The sequence below is a fragment of the Mobula hypostoma genome, chromosome 19 (genome assembly GCF_963921235.1).
Source record: "Mobula hypostoma chromosome 19, sMobHyp1.1, whole genome shotgun sequence".
NCBI lineage: Eukaryota > Metazoa > Chordata > Chondrichthyes > Myliobatiformes > Myliobatidae > Mobula > Mobula hypostoma.
Window position 1 is genome coordinate 63,506,673 of NC_086115.1, and position 15,360 is coordinate 63,522,032.

Below are 15,360 nucleotides of genomic sequence, written 5' to 3' on the forward strand. Positions count from 1 at the left end.
CAATAAATATCAAGAAGGTGAGATGAAGAATCCTTAAAAATGAGTCCATATGTTATGGGAACAGTTCAGTGATGGGGTGAGTGATCCTCATTATTTTTTTTAAATTACCTTCTTGCTGCTGACCTACCTAGAACTCACACTTTTCCTCTTCAACAACTAAAAATATATTTTGTGTTCTTTGCTCTTTAGCAACTGAAGCATGTAATATTTAGTTTTATAAAGAAGTAATGTGTAATCTGATTAAAACTTCATTTCCGCGGGGGGGGGGAGTCGACTCAGACCATGAGAGGCCTGCGTCGGGCATTTTCATGCCTTACAAGGCGCAGATTGGAAGTCTGTGGGGGGCGCCACTCCTCGCACAGTCACTAGAGCAATGTGTGGTTAAGTGCCTTGCTCAAGGACACAAAAATGCTGCCACAGCTGAGGCTCGAACTAGCGACCTTCAGATCACTAGATGATCACTTTAACCACTTGGCCACATGCCCAACACAAAGTTCATTGAACTTCATTTTAATTAGCCATTGAAGTAAAATATGAAGAAAAAAATCAATGCATCGTTCACCAAGGGTGTATTTCTACTGATGTTGAAAACTAATGCAGACATGCACTGATAGATGAGAAGGCAATGAAGGGCAGATAGACAATCTCTCAAGTGTCTCATTCTCCTTGGTTCTGGTTCACCGTTGTTCCCCGACTCCTGGCTAACCTATTTTAACAAAGCAATCACACTCTGAGCTCTCTATAGGCACTTACGTACAGCATAACAGCACTTGAGAAACAAGATCCAGGTTCAATCTCAAGGCTGAATACATAATGGCTCAGTGTAAGGGCAACATCAGGAGTTAATGAGCAAGCTGGAGTTGAGTAAAGGACGATCTGCAGAAAGTGCAGGCACCTACAAGGCATGAACTAGCAGAATGCCTACCGAGGAACAATTGTTACTGAGCAGTATGAGAGATCACATATTTAAGCCCACTTTAAATTTGATGCGTATGCCACAGAAGCAAACATACTTTGGATTAGTTAACAGATTTTATATATCAAAACAAGAAATTAAGTATTTATAAAATGGACATTTTATAAAAGGATGCTAAAATAAAATAACTATGACCTAGTTTGGAGATTGCCTCTATGAGGCTCTTTGTAGACAGTGCCTAAATGTAAAGAAGTTAAAATTAGCTATAAGTTGCTTTGCAGTTTCCATAGGTTTCACAGGGAATGCTCTGTTAGATTGTCAACATCTCTGAAGATCTATCCTGGGCCCAACATATTGATGCAATTACGAAGAAGGCATGCCAGTGGCTATATTTCATTAGGAGTTTAGAGAGATTTGCTATGTCACCAAAGACTCCAGCAAATTTCTACAGATGTACGTTGGAGAGCATTCTAACTGGTTGCATCACCGTCTGATACGGAGGAGCCACTGCACAGGACTGGAAAAAGACGCAGAAACCTGTAAACTCAGTCGCTTCATCACGGGCACCAGTCTCCCCACGTTCAAGGGCATCTTCAAAAGGTGCTGTCGCAGAAAGGCAGCCCCCACTGTGAAGGACCCCATCACCCAGGGTGTGCCTGGTTTTCATTGCTGCCATCAGGGAGGAGGCTCAGAAGCCATTTTGTCAATGCTTCAGGAACAGCTTCTTCCCAGCATCCTCCTTCAGATTTCTGAATAGACAATGAACCCATGAAAACTACCTCCATATTTTTGTGCCACTTATATTCCTGTTAATATTCTCTCTCTCCCTCTTGCTCCATATATAGGTACACACACTTGCCCTGACCAATCAAGAATCTATCAACCTCCACTTTAAATACATCAAATGACTTGGCCTCCACAGCTGCCTATGGCAACAAATTCCACAGATTCACCACTCTGTGGCTAAAGAAATTCCTCATCTCTGTTCTAAAAGGACATCCCTCCATTCTAAGGCTGTGTCCTCTGGTCCTAGACTCCTTCACCATAGGAAACACCTTCTCCACATCCACTCTATCTAGGCCTTTCAACATTTCAATGAGGTCCCTCCCTCATTCTTCTAAACTCCAGTGAGTACAGATCCAGAGCAATCAAACGCTCCTTACACATTAATCCTTTCAATCCCGGAATCACTTTTGTGTAGACTTGCTGAGAGTAACATTTGCTAAGAAGCACAAGTCAAACATTGGACATCTACATTTATATTAATGAGCAGACAGAGGGAACAAAATGCAAGGTTTGCAAGTTTAGCAAAAGCATGAACACAGGTGGAAGGGCATGTTGTAACACGGGATTTGTGATTCTCTCACCGGATGTGTGTGGATGGATTGTCTGGCTGAAAACCTGACAGACGGAGAGTAATATGACAATAAAGCTATTACAGAACCAGCAATCCCAGTTCAATTCCACCACGGTCCGTAAGGAGACTGTACGTTCTCCACCTGACCCTGTGCGTTCTCTCCGGGTGTTCAAAGACACAGGGGGGCAGTAGGTTAGTTGGTCACATGGGCGTAATTAGGCGGCGGGGGCTCATTGGGCCTGTTACCGAGCTGTATCTCTAAATATTTGTTTTTAAATGGCTAGTTATCTAAATGAATAGAGAATATATGTGAGAGTTCGAATGGCTACAAGTGTTCTAGTTTATGAATCACAAAAAGTTATGAAACAGGTCCAGCCGGTAGTTAAGGCTGCCTTTGCTTTCACAAAACTGAGTATAAGAAGTTAGTGTTGTACAGAATATTTGCCACACCTGAAATATTGTGCAGTTTTCATCCCCTTTCCTGAAACAGATTTAAGATACAGAACGTTATATTGTAGCCTTAGAAACAGTCTAAAGGAGATCCAGCAGACTAATGGAGACACAAGAGTCAGCAGATGCTGCAATCTGGAGCAACAAACTATCTGTCGGAAGAAATCAGTGAGACCCTGATGCAGACCTGGGCTGAAACTTCGACAATTCCTTTCTTCACACAGATGCTGCTCGACCTGCTAAGTTCTTCCAGCAGGTTGTTTGTTTTACCAGACTAACACCTGGGATGAGAGGGCCATCCTATTAAGGAAGGCGAGACAGTTTGGTCTGTATTCCTTGGAATTTAAAAGAATCAGGGGTGAATCTACTCAAATGTACAAGTTGCTCAGGGAATTTGACAGGGTTGATTCTTCTTCCTCACCCATTAACTCTGCTGGGGCACAGACCACAAGAACCCTCTGTCCTGGGCTGATACGTTGATCAACCCTGAGGCTTGCTTTCACCCCATAACTTCATACATCTTCTAGGCGAAGGTCCTTCATCTCTCAGGGACAAAATCTTTGGAACTTCCATTGGTGTTTCTGTAGAACTGGGTTTCTACAGGATGGGGTTGCTGGCCTCACGCCAACCGCCCTCCTTTCACAGCCGCCTTGGGACCGTCCATAGCGGAGTTCTACAGATTTAACGCAGAGATATTTTCCTTGGTGAAAGTCATGAACAAGAAACCATGGCCACACAGAAAAGGGGAAACCATCTAAAACTAAGTGTGTAGAAATTTATTCTCTCAAAGGATAGCAAATCTCTGGAATTCTCTGTCCCGGGGGTGATGAAGGCCAGATCATTAGATACAATAAAGGTAGAGATAGATAAAATATTTGAAAGAGCAAGATTATGTGGAACTGGTACAATCAATCCCTGCGCAGATCAGTGATGACTTCATTTAATGGTGTCTGACTCCTACTGCTTTTTTTTGTGTTATTGTGTGTATAGTGTACGTACATTAAACTTGTAGCAAGGACTAGGCCTCAAGCTGTGGTGCTGCCTGTTTGCAGCCATCCAGGAGAGCCGGAGGAGTTGGTGCTGCCCTCCAGTATTCATTCATCAGGAGAGAAGCTGTATTGTGTTCGACTGCAGACTGCTGCAACGTTCATGGACTCAGGAACTTGGATTATATTTTTTTTGTGTGTGACTGTATTTTACTGCTATCTTATACACCCTATCCTTGTGATATGTGTCTTCAGACTGTGTGGATTCACAGTTATGCAAGGAACCTATTTCTACCAACGTCTCGTTATATGCGTCCAAAACTCACAGTTATGCGAGCAGCACTGCCTTCCCGCCAATACAAGTCACGTGCACACGCTTCAAAGTCTCACTGTTGGGACGAGAAGCACGGCCTTCCCGCCAATACAAGTCAGGTGCGCGCGCCTCACAATCTCTCTCCCGCCAGTCTCACCTTGGTTTTGGCAAGGTATGGATGTGCGACCTTAAACTTTTGTTGGTTTTACCTACGGTGCAGTGATTTTGTGCTTGAAATATTTAATTATGCCTCCTAAGTGTACGACGTCATGTCCTGGGCCATCAGCCGAGCGGCAGAGAACCGCTTTAACACTTGAAAAAAAGTTGGAAATTATAAACAGCGCGGCAGCAGCTGAAGGAAACACAGCTCTGGGACGCTACTGTCGGGAACAGAATCTTGCCTTTAAAGTTCTTTCGTTGCTTGTCAATGCGCCAGCCCATCCTAAACATTTGGGCAGCATTCATCCTAACATAACAGTGCATTTCCTGCCGCTTAACACAACATCGCTGATTCAACCACTCGACCAAGGTGTGATATCCACGTTCAAGGCGCACGTATTTTTTTTACCGCAAACTCTCTCTCAGATGCTGCAAGCAACAGACGATTTTGAAAATCCCGGGAGTTTACCAACAGTGAGGGAATTGTGGAAGTTGGAACACTTGGCACAAATGGTGACCCTCACCACTCCCCACTTTATGCAAATCGCTGTAATCTTTCTGCTGCCGGCAGTTCTAAGAGTTCTGTGAGTCCTCCTTCACCCCTTGCTGTGCTTGATATTATTATCCTGACGACCACAACCATTCACCTTATCCGTGTAAAGCTGCCCGACACCACAACAACCACTCATCTCCCGGAGCGAACACACCTGCCACTGTTGGTGAGTACTGTACACCAGAGGATGTTAACTTTCTATGATTTATTACATTGAATATTACCTTAAAGTGATTAAATATAATACAAATGTTATCTTGTAGTACTGCTTTTGTGTCGTATTGGTATAAAAATGTGAATAAGTTACAGATAAAACATATTTAGGAAGCCCTCTGGAACACATCCCTATTTTCTCCATTTAAATAATTGTTCACATTATGCGTCAACTTCGAGGAACGTATCCCTCGCATATAATGAGGATAGGGTGTATGTGTTTTTTTATGTCGTGCTGCGTGTGACTGTTGGTACTGTGTTTTTCACCTTGGCCCCAGAGTAATGTTGTTCCATATGCCTGTATTTATGGAAATTCATGTTGGTTGAATGACAATTAAACTTGAGCTTGAAGATTACACAGGCAAGGTTAAAGGACCTACCTAAAAAGAAAGTTAGCTGGAAACAAGTGCCTTGGATAATCTCTAGGAAGAGGTGCAGTCGACGTTTCAGGCCGAGACCCTTCGTCAGGACTAACTGAAGGAAGAGTTAGTAAGAGATTTGAAAGTGGGAGGGGGAGGGGGGATCTGAAATGATAGGAGAAGACAGGAGGGGGAGGGATGGAGCCAAGAGCTGGACAGGTGATTGGCAAAGGGGATACGAGAGAATCGTGGGACAGGAGGTCCGGGGAGAAAGACAGGGGGGGGAACCCAGAGGATGGGCAAGGGGTACATTCAGAAGGACAGAGGGAGAAAAAGGAGAGTGAGAGAAAGAATGTGTGTATAAAAATAAGTAACAGATGGGGTACGAGGGGATTACTCACTCTTCCTTCAGTTAGTCCTGACTCCCCCTCGTACCCCATCTGTTACTTATTTTTATACACACATTCTTTCTCTCTCTCTCCTTTTTCTCCCTCTGTCCCTCTGAATATACCCCTTGCCCATCCTCTGGGTTCCCCCCCCCCCGTCTTTCTTCCCGGACCTCCTGTCCCATGATCCTCTCGTATCCCTTTTGCCAATCACGTGTCCAGCTCTTGACTCCATCCCTCCCTCTCCTGTCTTCTCCTATCATTTTGGATCTCCCCCTCCCCCTCCAACTTTCAAATCTCTTACTCACTCTTCCTTCAGTTAGTCCTGACGAAGGGTCTCGGCCTGAAACGTCGACTGCACCTCTTCCTAGAGATGCTGCCTGGCCTGCTGCGTTCACCAGCAACTTTGATGTGTGTTGCTTGAGTTTCCAGCATCTGCAGAATTCCTGTTGTTTGCCTTGAATAATCTCTTCTCTTTCCATTTTTTGGAATTACGTTCCTGGAATAACTTAAGAGCCACCTCATATATTTAGACTGGGATGTATTGATATTGCCAACTGCCATTCCTATAGAAACATCTGAGGTTCAGAGATTTTATTTGTGTCAATAAATAATAGGGAATATTCCAGATGTTCATCACTAGTATGCAGGGATTTAAATTTTTGGCAAAGGAACTAAAGGAGGATTAAATTATGAGGGGAAAAAAGCAATGGGTGATGTAGTGAGTTAGACAGTAACCTTTCAACTTGGGACTTCATTTCAAATACAGCTCAGACTGATGGTGCACAAGACAAGTCTCTTGTAATGGTAAGGGTTATATCTAAAGCGTATTTTCCCAACCACCAGCCAGTACTTGGGCTTAAGCCAACAGAATAATAGCATTAATTTATGGCACCATGCTAAAGTCTAAAGTAGTCACACTGTGGCCAATTTTCAAGGTCAGGATGGAGATCACATTTCAAGTCCTTTCCTGTTTCTTACATCATGTGAGACATTCGGTCATTCTAATTTCTACATGTCATGTCACAACACCAACGTTCCTCCTAGTATTTTCTAACAGCTGTGCGGACAAACCAATGCAGGAAATATTTTACACAGCAGGAAAATTGTGCGGCACTTTAAATGCATACTTAGAATGAAAATTGAAAATTCACATTCTTTTGATTTTATTGTTTAATTGAAGGGTGTAATGAAATATATTACAGCAAAGAAAATCTTTCGCATTTCTTAACATTTTCTAACAGCGTCCTATCCAGATGCGTGGCAACAAAGGCTATGTGCATGGGAGCATTTTAGTTACTGCACTGCCGTGCTGCCACACAGCATAGAGGGAACACAAGCAACACAAGCATCACAATCTAGCAAAAATTACTGGAATGATAAAAGTTTGCCAAAAGCTAAAGTAAAGAGTTTATTTATTAAAAATCTTGATTAAATTTTAGCACTCTTTTGGAATAAACTAGAACTGAATAACAGAATAAACTAATAAGAAGGCTATTTGTTCCCACATACCTGCTACATTCTACGACAGTGACTTTTAGGCGTCCTTCAGTGATATTTGACTGCTGTATGTACAGGTCACAGTCTGCTGCATCCACTATCGTTGGGATGACTTGGTGCGGAAAGAAAGGTTTGTACCTGGAAAGCAAAAGACAAAATACTAAACAAATACTACTTTCCAAGCTGTATTTTTGGTCTTAGTAACTGCAGTCATGAAAATGCGATCAGTTAGGTCTTCACTGACCACACTGAGAAATAGAAGTGGCACCCTTAAGTTCAAAGTAAAGTTATTATCAGAGTACATATACAGTACTGTGCCAAAGTCTTGGGCGTATCTGTGAAAGTGAGAAAGAAAACACGTGCTAAGACTTTTGTACAGTACTGTAGTAATTTTAAGTATTTCACTTCATTTATGCTGCTGCAAAAAAAATTGTGAGATATCTGAGTGATGATAGATTCGACAGTGTTGAATCTGTGGATGTCTTTGCCACAGACAGCTGTGGAGGCCAGTCTTTATGTATATTTAAGGAAGAGGTTGATAGATTCTTGACTGATCAAGGCATGAAGGGATATGGGAGAAGGCAGAAGATTAGGGCTGAGAGGAAATTTGGAACAGCCATGATGAAATGGCAGAGCAGACTCAATGGGCCAAATGGCCTAATTCTGCTCCTATATCTTATGGTCTTATGATAAACCTGATTGTGATACGAGTCTCTATTGTGGACTGAGAGTGGGAAAGGGGCAGGGAGCGGGGAGGGAACAAGAAGCTCCAGAGAGACATCCTGCAATGAGCAATAAACCAATATTTTGGAATCAAATTATCTTTCCCAGTGCTTCAGGGCTGGGTGTCTGCACCCTGCCACTCCCCTGACACCCCTCCCTCAGTGCTCCACCCTGGCCATTCCCAACATCCTTTTCTGCTGCCAGATTTACAAACTCCCTCGCTCTGCTCCACATTGACAAATGCAGTACTGTGCAAAAGATTTAGACACCCAAGCTCTATATATGTGCCTAAGACATTTGCACAGCACTGAATATCATTTTCTTTCGGGAAATCACAGTGAATAGAAGAAACACAATAGAAAGACTGCTCCCAATGGGATGGGCAAACAACCAATGTGCAAAAAAAACAACTGTCCAAACAATAAAAAAAGAGAATAAGAGAATAAAAGAGAATAATAAGAAACAAGCAATAAATATCAACAACATGAGATAAAGTGTCCTTGAAAATCAGTCCGTAGTTTGTGGGAATAGTTCATTGATGGGGTGAGTGTAGTTATCCCCTCTGGTTCAAGAGCCTGATGGTTGAGGGGTAATAACTGTTCCTGAACATGGTGGTGTGAGTCCTGAGGCTCCTGTATAGTCTTCCTGATGGCAGCAGCGAGAAGTGAAGATGCCCTTGAGTGTTGGGCCTCCCTGATGTTGAATGCTGCTTTCCTGCGACAATACTCTATGTAGATGTGTTCAAAAGTAGGTACGACTTTACCTGTGATAGACTGGACCATATCCACTACTTTTTGTGGACTTTCCCATACAGGGATATTATCGTTTCCATACCAAACTATGATGCAATCCGTCAAATATATTCTCCACCACAAATCTACAGAAATTTGACAATGTTTTAGATGACATGCTGAATCTTTGCAAAGTTCTGAAAAAGCAGAGGACTGCCATGCTTTCTTCATAATGTCACTTACATGCTGCACCCAGGACAGATCCTCTGAAATTATAACACCAAGGAATTTAATGTTGCTGACCCTTTCTACCTCTGATCCCCCAATGAGGACTGGCTCATGGATCTCCAGTTTTTCCTCCTGAAGTCAATAATCATCTCCTTAGTCTTGCTGACATTGAGTGTGAGGCTGTTGTTGTGGTGCCACTCAGCCAGGTTTTTTAATCTCCCTCCTATATGTCAATTCATCACCTTCTTAGATTCGTCAATGGAGCATGTTCCTTGTGGCGGAATGCACTTTGCATCTGGCCCCTCAAATTTGGGTGAGCCACATCAAGGGTTCAAGAATGATCCTGTTCTTTCAGCGAGACCTAGTTTCCAGGTCTATAATCTTATTTTGATATCTTTCCAAACGAGTTGTAGCTTCAGACAACTTTTGCTTAGTTATCTTCAATTCCTCTTCATGTGTAATAACTTGAGTTTCCAGGTCTTTAAGTTTTCCCAGAAATGACTTCATTTCATTACTATTCTTTTCCAGTTGGTCTTTAATTGATCCATTCTGATCCTTAATTGAATTCGGTGTCTGAACGATATCTTCAGCCCACGATGGCATTTCATCAGATCTTTCCTTTTGCACCTTTCCTTTCCCATTACCTTTATCACTAGGTTCAGGTAAATTCTTCCCACTTCTCGTAGACATTGACATATTGTTCCCCCTCAAGAATCAGCAAGTAAAAATTTTAAATTCAAAGTTTAAACTAGGGGGAGAGAAAGAAAACTAAGAGCAGCACAAAATTACTGCTACTCCATTTGCAGACAGGGCGGTCCTCCCAGGATGATCCCGTTCATTTGAACATAGTCACCAACATTCATGAAGCTAAGAGGTTTGGCTATATTTGGCTTTGAAGTTTACTTAATAATTTTAATTTAAACAAATTAGAAAATACACTGTGACCATTTTATTAGGTGTACCTGCTCATAATTGCAAATATCTAATCAGCCAATCATATGCAAGAACCTCAATGCATAAAGCATGCAGATGTGATCAAGAGGTTCAGTTGTTGTTCAGACCAAACATCAAAATGGGGAAGAAATGTGATCGAAGAGACTTTGACCACGGAATGATTGTTGATGCCTGACGGGGTGGTTTGAGTATCTCAAAAACTGCTGAACTCCTGGGATTTAAACTCACAACCTTTCTATGAAAGGCAGTTCTGTGGGCAAAAATATTTTGTTAATGAGAGAGTTCAGAGGAGATTGGCCAGACTGGTTCAAACTGATAGGAAGACAACAGTAACTCAAATAAGCGTATGTTCCAACAGAAGTGTGCAGAAGAGCATCTCTGAATGCACAACACATTGAACCTTGATGTGGATGGGCTACAGCAGCAGAAGACCACAGTGAGTTCCACTCCTAATAAAATGGCCACGTTATAAAGTAAACCTGGCCGCAGGTCCACAAAGTCAAATTGCTGTTGGGTGACATTTCTGGCAGAAGAACCGCACACTTCAGCTGGTTACACTTTTTATTTGAACAGCGACTTGCATCATTGTCACTCTGGTGAGTAATGAACATGTTCTGGACAGGATACATCAGCGTAAGTGATCAGTCAGACGGTTGCAGATACTTACATAATTGTGTCAATGAAATATTCTTCATTAGCAGCACAGCATGAGAATTCCAATGCACAGGAACAAAAGAAGCTAAAGAGAGTGGTGGACAACTAATTCCACTATGGGTACAGCTCTCTCCACCATCAAGAACATCTACAAGACACAATCTCTGAGGAAGCCAACAGCCATCATTAAGGAACCCCACCGTCTATGCAATGCTTATTTTTTTTTAATTATCTAGAGATACAGGGCAGAACATGCCCTGCTTTCAGTATCCAGCTACGATGCTGTGTTTTCATTAAAAAGTTACAGTACACTGTATTTGTATTTTACTTTTTTAAGGTTTTATGTAGGTATAAAAACAAAAGATTGAAAGATTGGAAGAGGGTATGCAAGGTCACTACTCAGCACAGTCTGTGATACAGAGACCTGCGCATCAGCTGGAAACCTTCCCAACGCCTTGTGGAACTTTCCATTTATGGTGTCATGTGAGAGCTCCAAAGAGTTTTGGATTGCGGAGGTTTTTTGGATTTTCAGATAAGGAGTGCTTAACCTGTATTGATTTTGACATGTAAGTTACGTGTAATTTAATTTATGTTTGTAATAAACTATACTGCTAATTTTTATAGCAATCATACCCTGGGTATGTAAGCCAATGAGAATGAACTTATGAACCTAAATTGGCTTTCTTCATCGCACACACACACACACACACACACACACACACACACACACCCCCAAGTGGCCCTAAGAGACTGATCGAAAATTCATATTTAAACAGGCTGCCATCTATAATCCTTACTGGAGAAGAAAAACCTCTCTGCATTTTGAAGATCCTGTTAATTTTTATAAACTGAGATTTAATTTTAAACTCAAGAGATTGTGCAGATGCAGGAAATCCACAGTAAAACACACAAAATGCTAGAGGAACTCAGCAGGTCAGGCAGCATCGATGGAACTGAATGAACATTAAAGGTCGAGACATTTTGGGCCAAGAACCTTCTTCAGGATCAGATTTAATTGACAGGAAGAACAAAGCCTTAGAAAATACTCACACCCCTTCCCTGCATCCCCATGTACATAAAAATACTTTAATTCTAAACGTTACGAATGATCAAGACAGGAGCAACAAGGCAATATCTAAAATAAAATGTTTGCTGGCAATTCCCTGTGGTGCAAGAATCAATCATCTTGTTTGTCTAAGGGTCGTCATTGACTTTCACAAAGAGTTCAAACACAATTTTATATTTCCGTAGACAGAATATCAGAATATGGCTTTATAAAATATCCTCACATTATTACCATAGAATATATACTCAACTGCTTACCAACATGGACAGGACAAGGAAACAGTTTTGCAATGATAAACTGTCGAAGGCAATAGAAAGAATGACCTTCAATTATATGAGGGGTGATTGATAAATTCGTGGCCTAAACCTAGCACATTTATTTTTCCTACATTTACACACTTCGTCCAGCGGTCATGGAGCATACGGATCCCTTCTTTGTAGAGGTCGGCGTCTTGGACCTCCAGAAGTGGTCCACAGCAGGGGTGATTGATAAGTTCATGGTCTAAGGTAGGAGATGAGTTATTAACTTCAAACTTTCTGCATTTTCGCACAATTAGTTGAACTGCACGTGCATGTAACAAGAGTTGTATAACTTATCTCCTTCTACCTTGGGCCACGAACTTATCAATCACCCCTGCCGTGGACCAATTCTACACAGAAGGGATCCGTATGTTCCATGATCTCTGGACTAAGTGTGTGCATGTAGGAGGGGACGATGTTGAAAAATAAATGTGCTAGGTTTTCTAAAATTGACTCCTTGTACCTTAGGCCTCAAACTTATCAATCACCCCTCGTATTGTGCCTTCTGTGGCTCCAGACTACCCAAAGGTATTTTACAGACAGTGAAGTCATCTTACAGTGCTGTTCTGCTTCACTGAGAATATAGCAGCAAATTCTCATGAAGTCCCAGAATCATCAATGTGATCATGACCCGATGAATTGTTTTATAAGGATTATTTCACAGGGACTGGTTGTTCTCATCCCTCTACTTCAAAAGAATCATTTAAAAATAAATATTTAAGAAGCTAATCTTTGTTCTGACCACCACCTGGAGACTTCTGCTGGCAATGATGACAGATAGGGGTATGCTCCCTGGTAGGTCACCAGTGGCTGAAAATTCAACCAAAGCTCACTCATTGGGGTTAAATTGAACAATGACAAGGTGATATAGTTGATCTGATTGGCCCGTCACTGTATTGCACTGTAAACACTTTAAACTACTGTTTGCATTGTAAATACATGCCGGTATTTATGTATTTATGCACATTTTATTATACATAAGACCGTAGGACACAGGAGAAGAATTAGGCCATTTGGCCCATCAAGTCTATTCCACCATTTCATCATGGCTGATCCATTTCCCTCTCAGGCCCAATCTCTTGCCTTCTCCCTGTATCCTTTCATGCCCTGACCAATCAAGAACCTATCAACCTTTGCCTTAGATATACCAAATGAGTTGGTCTCCATAGCCGCCTGTGGCAATGAATTCCACAGATTCACCACTCTCCAACTAAAGAAACTCCTCATCTCTGTTCTAAAAGGTCACCCCTCTATTCTGAGGCTGTGTCCCCTGGTCTTCGACTCCCCACCACAGGAAACATCCTCTCCACATTCACTTTCTCGGGGCTTTTCAACCTTTGATATGTTTCATTGAAGTCACCCCTCATTCCTCACAACTCCAGTCTACATCCATCCTGTCACATGCAAGCAGCTACTTGAAGTTGAGTGTCAGGAGGGTAGCAAGGGTAACATTCAAGATGATTGCTGATACCTTCAAATTCTTCATTCCCCTAACTTGTTGAAGTAGAGAAATTGTTTCATTTTCACTCTTGGTCATTTCTGGCATCTCCAAGCCTGAATGCTTGAAACCACAGTGAGAAAAACAGTTCTGAATTGTCTTGAGTAGCAGGCATGGCTGGATGGTGGGGCTCCTCGACGATGGATACTGCTTTCCAGTGGCAGTGTTCCCTATGGATGTGCTCAACGGTGGTCTCCAAATATTAATAAATAAATGACATCTAAAAATAAAAACCTCTCCCCAGTCATAATGTGGGCCCCCCAAACATACTGAGCTAGAGTTTTATCCTGCTGAACTACAGATCCAAATGACTAAAGGCAGTGAAGAGATTAGATTAGATTATGAGGACATGCAGTCCTCTTTTATTGTCATTTAGTAATGCATGCATTAAGAAATGATACAATATCAGAGCCAGGAGAAGCTACATTTTCACAGATTTAAACAAGGAAGAAGCAGCTGATTTCATGTGATGTTTTCCTTGTAGACACAAGGGAGACAGGAGGGACTACTGGAATTGATACAAACAAACTACTGGGTGGACTGAGTGGATCAAGTGGCTTCTGTGTGTGAGTATGAGTGTGAGAGTGGGAATGTGTGTGTGTGGTGTGTGTCTGTGGAGTGGAGTGTGTGTGTGTGGTGTGTGAGTGACAGAGAGTGAGAGAGAGAGAGACAGACAGACAGACAGACAGCAGTTGTGTATAGGAATTGTTGACATCACGGGTCAAAACCCTGCATCAGAATTTGCATTCATCGTTTTCTTTGCACCCATCCTGTCTGGTAACAGAATTGAGGCCCAGCAGCAGTGGCACCAAAGCCAGGCGTGGTCTTTATGTAGCAGCTGTACAAACTAAAGGGTAGAGTCCAAATACAGAAAAGGAATTCAAAATGCACCTATCAGCTAAATAATTTTAGCTTGTTCACTGCTTGGGGTGGAGTAACTCATTAATGAAACAGCTTCTCAAACAAAAGTTTGGGAATCTAGCTGGTGTAATAACTTAACTTATCTTGGATAGCTCAAAAATAATCAATTACACCACTTAAATATCAGTGTGCAAAGAGCATTCTGGAATCTGAGCACACCCCAGGCACCTGAAAGTTGTTAACAAAATATTTGTTCATTTGTGACCCTAATTTCAATTGACAAAACACTTGTGCCAGGCTCGTAATAGCACTGGCGTCCAGCTGCTGAGCCCAACCCACATTAACATTTTATACAGCTTGATTTTAAACTGTATTTGCATTTGGTACAGACACAGATCTGCAGGTTATTGACTGGTACGTGAATTAATAGACATTCTACTTTGCTGCTGTGTCAATTGATTTCCTGCTACAAGGCTTTCCTTCAACTTCTCGAAATCAAGGACCTGTAATCTGAGAGCCTGAATGTAAAAGCATGTTGTGTACGGTGAGCAGGCCTCAAATTGAGCTGACAGCAGCCACATCTGCACAATGGCACTTGCAGGAGTCTGGCCAGCTGTCACAGTTCTTAAAAATGAAGTAAATGATTTTAAAACACAAAATATCGCAATAGAATTAACTGAAAACACATAGAAAATGTTCTTAATTATTTCTGAATTTATACATTAAAAAAAGCACTTTTTTTTTTGCCTCCTACTCCACAAGTCCTGGAATTGTTATTGAAATTATTGGTTTCCCCAAACCATGCCCCGTGCATCACGGGTAAAGCCCTCCCAACCACTGAGCACATCTACATGAAATGTTGTTGCAGGAAATCAGCATCGATCATCAGGGATTATCCCCTCCCCCACCACCACCCAGTACACACTCTCTTCTCACTGTTACCATCAGGAAGAAGATACAGGAGCTTCAGGACTCACACGACTAGGTTCACGAACAGGCACTACTCTTCAACCATCAGGCCCTTGAACTAAAAAGGATAACTTCACTCAACTTCACTTGCCCCATCATTGAAATGTTCCCACAACCAAATGACTCACTTTCAAAAGCTCTTCATCTCAGGTTCTCGATAATTATTGCTTGCTTGCTTGCTTGCT

The 15,360-nt window shown here is 42.0% G+C and overlaps 1 protein-coding gene across 1 annotated transcript in view; it reads right to left on the reverse strand.

The window, feature by feature from the left end:
- pdzd8 (PDZ domain containing 8) overlaps nt 1-15,360 on the reverse strand; it is a 258,403-nt gene that overhangs the window by 163,318 nt on the left and 79,725 nt on the right. The window contains exon 2 of the mRNA XM_063072050.1: nt 7,205-7,330. Within this exon, the coding sequence (XP_062928120.1) occupies nt 7,205-7,330 (126 nt within the window). The remainder of the gene's footprint in view (nt 1-7,204; nt 7,331-15,360) is intronic.